The following is a 10,639-nucleotide window of genomic DNA, read 5'->3' as shown; positions in this document are numbered from 1 at the left end:
GTTATCTTGTTAGGATCCCATGGATTTATTTTTGTATGTATTGACTGCTATGGATGAACTATAAACGTAAACTCTACTGTATCTGACAGACGTGCGGTCTGAGCACTGTTACCTGACGTGGGAAGAGGACTCGTGTGCCAAGCCCGTGCCCGGCCGTTTCCGCATGGACGCCTGTTGCTGCACGATGGGCGCCGCCTGGGGGAAGGAGTGCGAGGCGTGCCCCCTGCCTGGCACTTCCGAGTATGATGCCCTCTGCCCCCGAGGCCCAGGCTTCGCCAAMCGAGGAGACGTCCTCACCGGAAGGCCCTTCTATAAAGGTGAGGGAGTAGGGTTGCAATATATTGGTTGTTTCCCAAAATTCCCAGGTTTTCCCAGAAATCCAGGTAGTTAGTGTCACTCCTCAATATTACATAATTTAGCAAACAGATAACAGGAAGTAAGGATAGGAAGTAAGACTAGGTAGTGATTAATATGCATCTGTTATAGGAAGTAGGACTAGGTAGTGATTAATATGCATCTGGTAGTAGGAAGTAAGACTAGGCAGTGATTAATATGTGTCTTTGTTATAATAGAAATGGGATCATTTTGTGGACGTGTCTCTCTTTGACAGACATCAATGAGTGTAAGGTGTTCCCCAGCATGTGTGTCCATGGCAAGTGTCGCAACACCATAGGCAGTTTCAGGTGCCACTGCGCCGGAGGATTTTCCCTCGACACGGAAGAGCGCAACTGTACAGGTGAGACAATGACCACATTATGTGTGTCCCGTTATTATGGATAGAAATTAATCTGTTAATACAGTTTGTCCCGATTGCGTGAACATGTTTCTCAAAATAGGGATCACTTTTGCAAAAACAGTTAACACAGCCCACCAAACTGAAGTGTGTTTGCGTAATGAACTAACAAAACATAAAAACCTTAAAATACCTGTCACAAAATTWAACAAAACGGTATAATTTGTCATCGAATGAGAATATTTATTTAGCAAAATTAACTAACATATRTTCTCAAAGTKTATTTGTCGTGTACACAGTTTACAGCAGGTATAAACAATGCGGCGAAATGCTTACTTGCAAGCTCCCTCAAYAGTGCAGTACAAATATCAATGTCAATATAAAAGATATGATAACATCTGTTCTGCTGTCCTCTGTGTGTGTGTTCAGACATAGATGAGTGTCGTATCTCTCCGGACCTGTGTGGCCAAGGGGTCTGTGTCAACACTCCGGGTAGTTTTGAGTGTGAGTGCTCCGGGGGCTATGAGAGTGGCTTCATGATGATGAAGAACTGCATGGGTGAGTCCAACCTCTCTCCCTCTCTCTCTCTCTCTCTCTCTCTCACTATACAGTATCTCTCTCGCTCTCTCTCTTCCTCTCTCTGATTCCTCTCTCTACAGTATATCTATCTCATCTCTCTCTCTTCCTCTTTAGAGTCTCTCTCTCTCAATTCAATTTAATTCAAAGGGATTTATTGGCATGGGAAACATGTTTACATTGCTAAAGCAAGTCAAATAGATAATAAACAAAAGTGAAATAAACAATAAAAAATGAACAATAAAYATTACACTCACAAAAGTTTCAAAGGAATTGAGACATTTCAAATGATCATATTATGGCTATGTACAGTGTTATAACGATGTGCAAATAGTTAAAGTACAAAAGGGAAATAAACCGTCCGAGTGGTGCAGCGGTCTAAGGCACTGCATCTCAGCGCAAGAGCCGTCAGTCCCTGGTTTGAATCCAGGCTGTATCACCTCCGGCTGTGATTGGGAGTCCCATAGGGCGGCGCACAATTGGCCCAGCGTCGTCCGGGTTTGACCGGGGTAGGCCGTCATTGTAAATAAGAATTTGTTCTTAACTGACTTGCCTAGTTAAATAAAGGATAAATAAAAATTGTAATAAAAATATGAGTTGTATTTAGAATGGTGTTTGTTCTTCACTGGTTGAYCTTTTCTTGTGGCAACAGGTCACAAATCTTGCTGCTGTGATGTAATACTGTGGTATTTCATCCAATAGATATGGGAGTTGATCAAAATTCGAATTTGTTGTTGGTCTGTGTAATATGAGGGAAGTATGTGTCTCTATGGTCATACATTGGGCAGGAGGTTAGAAAGTGCAGCTCAGGTTCCATCTCATTTTGTGGGCAGTGAGCACATAGCCTGTCTTCTCTTGAGAGCCAGAACTGCCTACGACGGCCTCTCTCAATAGCAAGGCTATGCTCACTGAGTCTATACATAGTCAAAGCTTTCCTTAATTTTGTGTCAGTCACAGTGGTCAGGTATTCTGCCACTGTGTACTCTCTGTTTAGGGCCAAATAGCATTCTAGTTTGCTCTGTTTAAAAATATATATATTTCCACTGTGTGTTGTCATGACTTGATTGGGTCTAATTGTTTTGCTGTCCTGGGGCTCTGTTGGGCCTGTTTGTGTTTGTGAACAGAGCCCCAGGACCAGCTTGCTTAGGGGACTCTTCTCCAGGTTAATCTCTCTGCAGGTGGTAGCTTTGTTAAGGAAGATTTGAAAATTGCTTCCTTTTAGGTGCCTGTAGAATTTAACAGCTCTTTTCTGGATTTTGATAATTAGTGGGTATCGGGCTGCATGCATTATTTGATGTTTTACGTTGTACACTGAGGATGTTTTTGCAGAGTTCTGCATGCGTCGTCTCAATTTGGTGTTTGTTCCATTTTGTGAATTATTGGTTGGTGAGCAGATCCCAGACCTCACAACCATAAATGGCAATGGGTTCTATAACTGTTTCAAGTATTTTTAGCCAGATCCTAATTGGGATGTCGAGTTTTATGTTCCTTTTGATGGCATAGAAGGCTCTCTCTCTCTCTCTCTCACTACAGTATCTCTCTCTCTTCGTCTCTCTACAGTCTCTCTCTCTCTCTTCCTCTCACTACAGTATCTCTCTCTCTTCGTCTCTCTACAGTCTCTCTCTCTCTCTCTCTCTCTCTCTCTGTCTTCCTCTCACTACAGTATCTCTCTCTCTTCGTCTCTCCACAGTCTCTCTCTCTCTCTTCCTCTCACTACAGTATCTCTCTCTCTTCGTCTCTCCACAGTCTCTCTCTCTCTCTCTCTCTCTCTTCCTCTCACTACAGTATCTCTCTGGGTGTTTCTCAAAATTCCCACTACCATGCTCTGAGCCACGCAAATTGGAGCACGGGAGGGTTGGAGTATGAGTCCAAATCAAAGCATGAGTCCAAATTAAGAAACGGAGCACGGAGGGCACTTCTTTATACATATTTTGAAGCTTCCAACGGAAAGTATGCAAAGAAATATGACGCAACCTCATAAAAAATGATGAAACATTTCTTGAAATCAATGGCGGCTATTATTTGAGCTGACTCTGGGTGTTTCTCAATATGCATTCTGACGTGCTCTACACTCTCATGCTCCAAGTGCATTCTCCGACGAATTTCTCTTGAGTACGTTCTTGTTAGTGAACCGTCTTCCAGCCAGGACAATAGCAATAGAGACGAAAGAAGATATACACAAAGCAAACGTTTTACTTCATAACTATCAGCTAGCTTTATGTCCCTACTACAGTCCCTGGTTCGAATTCAGGCTGTATCACATCCGGCCGTGATTGGGAGTCCCATAGGGTGACGCACAGCGTCGTCCGGGTTTGGCCGGGGTAGGCCGCCATTGTAAATAAGAATTTGTTCTTAACTGACTTGCCTAGTTAAATAAAGGTTAAATAAATACATATGTGAATCGTAATAATGTACTGTAGCTAACCAGAAAGTTTAACAAGCAAAAAGGACCTAATAATAGTAAAGCCCCCTTTACTGGCTGAAATAGCCAACCAATCAGCCTGTTACCAGCCATTAGTAAACTTTTGGAAAGAAAATGTGTTTGACCAGCCTTGGCAACAGTTAATAGGGATCCTTAATAAATACAAATACAAATAATAAGTCAATAGGGCTAACTGACTAGCTACTACTATTAGCTAGCCAGATAGCCACGAAGAATTGTTAACTAGCTACCCATAAAGAATTGACATCTATTATTAGGTAGCGGAATGACTTTTGTTTTCCTCCAGGCCTGAGGGAACATTTTCTAGTAGGCTTAAACTGAAGCTGTAGCAATATCGTCCGCTAATTTTCCATCCAAGTTGTCAGACCCCACTGGCTTGTCATTGTTGATAGACAACAATCATTTTTTCACCTCTTCCACACTTACTTTACGGAATTAAGAATTACAATTCTTGTCTTTCATAATTTTTGGGTCAGATACAGTTGAAGTCGGAAGTTTACATACACTTATGTTGGAGTCATTAAAACTCGTTTTTCAACCACTCCACAAATTTCTTGTTAACAAACTATAGTTTTGTCAAGTCGGTTAGGACATGTACTTTGTGCATGACAAGTCCTTTTTCCAACAGTTTACAGACAGATTATTTCACTTATAATTCACTGTGTAACAATTCCAGTGGGTCAGAAGTTTACATAAACTAAGTTGACCGTGCCTTTAAACAGCTTGGAAAATTCCAGAAATATATGTCATAGCTTGAGAAGCTTCTGATAGGCTAATTGACATAATTTGAGTAAATGTGACGGTTGTACCTGTGGATGTATTTCCAAGGCCTACCTTCAAATCAGTGCCTCTTTGCTTGACATCATGGGAAAATCAAAAGAAATCAGCCAAGACCTCAGAAAATAAATTGTAGACCTCCACAAGTCTGGTTCATCCTTGGGAGCAATTCCCAAACGGCTGAAAGTACCACGTTCATCTGTACAAACAATAGTACGCAAGTATAAACACCATGGGACCACGCAGCCGTCATACCGCTCAGGAAGGAGACGYGTTCYGTCTCCTAGAGATKAACGTACTTTGGTGCGAAAAGTGCAAATCAATCYCAGAACAACAGCAAAGGACCTTGTGAAGATGCTGGAGGAAACAGRTACAAAAGTATCTATATCCACAATAAAATGAGTCCTATATTGACATAACCTGAATGGCCGCTCAGCAAGGAAGAAGCCACTGCTACAAAAGCGGCATAAAAATGCCGTCATATTTCTTTGCATCCTTTCCGTTGAAGTTTGCATCGATGCATGCTTCAAAATATGTACAAACTGAGTATGCATTTCAGAAGTGCTCTCCGTGCTCCGTTKCGCATACTTTGCTTTGGACTCATACTGCATCCTTCCCATGCTCTATTTTGCGTGTTCGGGGGCACCGTAGAATGCATTTTGAGAAACACTACAACTTTGGAATGAAATGAGGCCTATTCACATGTCATATGTTGCCTGACTACAATATTTTATCTTGATACGTTAATAAATACATGCTGTGTTAATTTTGGCATGTTTACCTGCCTATGTACCATAGATCGCAAGCCCATAAGTCAATATGGCTAACTGATTAGCTACTAGTACTTTTAGCAACAAAAAAAGTACTGTTAGCTAGCCAAATAGCCACAAATAATTGTTAGCTAGCTACCCACGTTAGCTAGCTATCTGGTTAAATACATTAGTACGATTCACATAAAGCTAGCTGATAGTTATGAAGTAAAACATTTGCTCTGTGTATATCTTGTTTCGTCTCTATTGCCATTGTTGTCCTGGTTGGAAGACGGTTCAGTGAATTGGTAAGTCCATAGTAAGTCAATAGGGTTAACTGGCTAGTTAGCCACAAAGAATTGGTAGCTACCCACGCAGAATGTACATCTACCTTGCATAATATTTGTTTTAGGTCATTTTTTCCTGTTTAACTAGCTGGCTAGCTAGATTATTGCGATTCACATATCTAGCTGATAATTATAAAGTGAAACGTTTGCTTTGTGTATWTCTTGTTTTGTCTATTGTGTCCATTGTCCTGGCTGGAAGAAAGTTCAGTAAACGGGGAGGTGAAGCGTGACGTAATACAGTAAGGGGAGTGTGAGTGCTTCACAAATGTATTGTTTAATGCATTCTCCATACTAGTCTTCACGAGAACGTACTCGAGAGAACGTGGTGGGATAATCCACTCRTAGCATGAGAGTGTGGAGCACRGTAGTGTCTCTCTATCTCTGCTTCCTGTTTACTCAGTATGGAATCACCTGAAACACAACAAAAATACCATATATTCACGTTCTTCGACAACAACAAAAAAATCTAAAAAGTGAGCATTTGGAGACAGTGGTCAGGTAAACAAAACCAAAGCATAGAATGCTGTATTACCTTGTCCATAGACTGCTTCTAGGCATGTGTAATACTACTAAAGCATATGTAGATGGTAAAAAGTTAACATCTGCAGCGCAGTAAAAACATTTGCATCGTCAAGGCATTGTTTCAAAGTCACTTTTTTGGGGGGGGCCCAGAACTGTGGATATATATATTATATATATAATATATAAAGTGGGGAGAACAAGTATTTGATACCACTGCCGATTTTGCAGGTTTTCCTACTTACAAAGCATGTAGAGGTCTGTAATTTCTATCATGGGTACACTTCAACTATGAGAGACGGATCTAAAACAAAAATCCAGAAAATCACATTGTATGATTTTTAAGTAATTAATTTGCATTTTATTGCATGACATAAGTATTTGATACATCAGAAAAAGCAGATCTTAATATTTGGTACAGAAACCTTTTGTTTGCAATTACAGGATCATACGTTTCCTGTAGTTCTTGACCAGGTTTGGCACACCACTGCAGCAGGGATTTTGGCCCACTCCTCCATACAGATCTTCTCCAGATCCTTCAGGTTTCGGGGCTGTCGCTGGGCAATACGGACTTTCAGCTCCCTCCAAAGATTTTCTATTGGGTTCAGGTCTGGAGACTGGCTAGGCCACTCCAGGACCTTGAGATGCTTCTTACGGCGCCACTCCTTAGTTGCCCTGGTGTGTGTTTCGGGTCGTTGTCATGCTGGAAGACCCAGCCACAACCCCATCTTCAATGCTCTTACTGAGGGAAGGAGGTTGTTGGCCAAGATCTTGCGATACATGGCCCATCCATCCTCCCCTCAATACGGTGCAGTCATCCTGTACCCTTTGCAGAAAAGCATCCCCAAGGAATGATGTTTCCACTCCATGCTTCACGGTTGGGATGGTGTTCTTGGGTTGTACTCATCCTTCTTCTTCTCCAAACAGGCGAGTGGAGTTTAGACCAAAAAGCTCTATTTTTGTCTCATCAGACCACATGACCTCCTCCCATTTCCTTCTCTGGATCATCCAGATGGTCTTGGCAAACTTCAGACGGGCCTGGACATGCACTGGCTTAAGCAGGGGACTTGCGTGCGCTGCAGATTTTAATCCATGACGGTGTAGTGTGTTACTAATGGTTTCTTTGAGACTGTGGTCCCAGCTCTCTTCAGGTCATTGACCACGGTCCTGCCGTGTAGTTCTGGGCTTATAACTCACCTTCCTCATGATCATTGATGCCCCACGAGGTGAGATCTTGCATGGAGCCCAGACCGAGGGTGATTGACCGTCATCTTGAACTTCTTCAATTTCTAATAATTGCGCCAACAATTGTTGCCTTCTCACCAAGCTGCTTGCCTATTGTCCTGTAGCCCATCCCAGCCTGTTGCATGTCTACAATTTTATCCCTGATGTCCTTATACAGCTCTCTGGTCTTGGCATTGTGGAGAGGTTGGAGTCTGTTTGATTGAGTGTGTGGACAGGTGTCTTTTATACAGGTAACGAGTTCAAACAGTGTGCAGTTAATACAGGTAATGAGTGGAGAACGGAGGGCTTCTTAAAGAAAAACGAACAGGTCTGTGAGAGCCGGAATTCTTACTGGTTGTAGGTGATCAAATAATCTTATGTCATGCAATAAAATGCAAATTAATTACTTAAAAATCATACAATGTGATTTTCTGGATTTTTGTTTTAGATTCCGTCTCTCACAGTTGAAGTGTACCTATGATAAAAATTTACAGACCTCTACATGCTGGTAAGTAGGAATAACCTGCAAAATCGGCAGTGTATCAAATTTGTTCTCCCCACTGTATATACTATATATACTTATTCAATTTGAAGAAGGAATGGGGCAGTCCCATTCCTTTCATATTTGTATTGAACCGATAGGACAGTAGAGAGGATTGGAGGGATTGAGTCAGTGAACCGGTTCGAACCGACTCTGGCATATATGGTACGGGGTCCGTGGCACTAACCACTGGACCGCACAGGCATGTGTACAATGTGTTTTTTTTTTTGGAATAATAAGTGTTGGTGACATGTTAGGGAGTTTCTCTGTCATCCCGTGTGTTACTATAACTGAATTACCTGTTTGTTCGTATGTTTTTCAGACATAGACGAGTGTGAGCGGGACCCGTCCCTGTGTCGTGGGGGTCTTGTGAGAACACAGAGGGCGCTACGGTGTGTTTGCCCCCAGGACACCAGCTCACTGCGGACGGGGCAGTGTGGCGAGGGTGAGTAAGCAAATACTTACAAATACTGAACATGTAACAAATACTGAGCAAAAAATAGACAGCCAAATGAACCACAACAGTTACTGAACATTTTAACTAATGTTTTGTTACTTTACAATAACGTGCCAAATCCCAGTCTATATCATAAACATCATGACAAAATACTCAACAACATAGGGTTTTTAACAACAACATGTAGGGTTCTTCTCATTAGACATGCAGGGTTTCTTTCATTAGACATGCAGGGTTCTTCTCATTAGACATGCAGGGTTCTTTCTCATTAGACATGCAAGGGTTCTTCTCATTAGACATGCAGGGTTCTTCTCATTAAGATCATGCAGGGTTTCTTCTCATTAAGACATGCAGGGTTCTTCTCATTAGCCATGCAGGGTTTTTCATTAGACATGTAGGGTCTTCTCATTAGACATGTGCAGGGGTTCTTCTCATTGACATGCAGGGTTCTTCTCATTAGAACATGCAGGCTTCTTCTCATTAGACATGCAGGGTTCTTCTCATTAGACATGTAGGGTTCTCTCTATTAGACATGCAGGGTTCTTCTCAACAACATGTAGGGTTCTTCTCATTAGACATGCAGGGTTCTTCTCATTAGACATGCAGGGTTCTTCTCATAGACATGTAGGGTTCTTCTCTTAGACATGCAGGGTTCTTCTCATTAGATATGCAGGTTCTTCTCATTAGACATGCAGGGTTCTTCTCATTAGACATGTAGGGTTTTCTCATTAGACATGTAAGGGTTCTTCTCATTAGAGCGATCTTCAAGAATTATTGGGCAGGGTTCTTCTCATTAGACATGCAGGGTTCTTCTCATTAGACATGCAGGGTTCTTCTCTTTAGACATGCAGGGTTCTTCTCATTAGACATGCAGGGTTCTTCTCATTAGACATGCAGGGTTATAATCAGTGTTTGGAACCAAAATTATTTTCCAATCGTTTCGTTCTGAACAGAAGCACATTTGTTTTTGTTCTGTTACACTGTTGCGACCAGCAAAATAAGGTTCAGAATCCCCAAAAATGACCGGTTCCTTTAACTGCTTTTTACATTTACCTCATTGAACTTCTTCACCAATCAGTGAGGACAGAGCAGGCAAGCTATCAGAACTCAGGATAAGACCCAGATGCAGACAGCTAGAGTCACAGATGTTTATCGACCCAAACAGGGGGCARGCAAAAGACAGGTCAAAGGCAGGCAGAGGTCCSTAATCCAGGGCAGAGTCAATAAGGTACCGAACAGCAGGCAGGCTTGGGGTCAGGACAGGCAGAGGTTCGTAATAGGGTCAGAGTTAGGCAGGTACAGAACGGCAGGCAGGCTTGGGGTCAGGGCAAACAGAATGGTCAGAACTGACGAAACTAGGAAATAGAAGTTGAGAAAGCAGGGAGACGGAAAAACAACCTGGTAAGACCTGACAAGACAAGACGAACTGACAACAGACAGAGAACACAGGTATAAATACACAGGGGATAATGAGGAAGATGAGTGACACCTGGAGGGGGGGTGGAGACAAGCACAAAGACAGGTGAAACAGATCAGGGTGTGACACAAGCTAGTTTTTTTTACGTGCGTGATGGACAGACAAGTGTAGCCTATGGCGCAAGATGCGACTGACATTTTTCTCTTGGGGAGAGAGCGAGAGAGGGTTGAGGAGGAGGCTTGAAGCGTTGGATATCTTGTTATGACATGCATTATCTGAATTAGGCCCACAGAATTATATCTACGGAGGTACGGCTTCTATGGAGGAACTTTGAATGTCTTTGAACTTCAGAGTTGGCTTAACGTTGGCCCAGAAAAGCTAGTTTGCTAACAAAGCTTGTGTGTGCAGAGCAGCACCTGAATTAAAAACACATCTTAGTTTTTTGTAGTTAATAAAGCCAACGTCAAACGTGATAATTAGGCCTATAGTATCCTTAACTAGCATTGAAAAAGGTAATCCGTTCTTCTCTAGCTAATTAAATAATGTCTCTTCCTATCTTCTGAATCAAGCTGGTACTGTCAGTAGAGTAGCCTCTGTTTGGGAGGGGCGGGGCAGGTCGCCTAGACACACACTGGCAACGTGTAGGGTTCTCCTCAACAACATCTAGGGTTCTCCTCAATAACATATAGGGTTCTTGTCATTAGACGTGTAGGGTTCTTCTCAACAGACGTGTAGGGTTCTTCTCAACAGACGTGTAGGGTTCTTCTCAACAGACGTGTAGGGTTCTACTCAACAGATGTGTAGGGTTCTTCTCAACAGACGTGTAGGGTTCTTCTCAACAGACGTGTAGGGTTCT

At 42.3% G+C, this 10,639-nt stretch overlaps 1 protein-coding gene across 1 annotated transcript in view; it reads left to right on the top strand.

The window, feature by feature from the left end:
* Window positions 1–8,671, top strand: part of LOC112074583 (fibrillin-2-like) — a 16,189-nt gene extending 7,518 nt beyond the window's left edge. Inside the window, exons 5-8 of the mRNA XM_070440588.1 lie at window positions 90–317; window positions 611–736; window positions 1,163–1,291; window positions 8,232–8,671. Of these exons, the coding sequence (XP_070296689.1) occupies window positions 90–317; window positions 611–736; window positions 1,163–1,291; window positions 8,232–8,362 (614 nt within the window). The 3' untranslated portion in view covers window positions 8,363–8,671. The remainder of the gene's footprint in view (window positions 1–89; window positions 318–610; window positions 737–1,162; window positions 1,292–8,231) is intronic.
* Window positions 8,672–10,639: the final 1,968 nt, after the last annotated feature.

This window comes from Salvelinus sp. IW2-2015, unplaced genomic scaffold, assembly GCF_002910315.2.
Source record: "Salvelinus sp. IW2-2015 unplaced genomic scaffold, ASM291031v2 Un_scaffold2698, whole genome shotgun sequence".
Classification (NCBI taxonomy): Eukaryota; Metazoa; Chordata; class Actinopteri; order Salmoniformes; family Salmonidae; genus Salvelinus; species Salvelinus sp. IW2-2015.
This window is presented reverse-complemented; position numbering and strand designations above follow the sequence as displayed.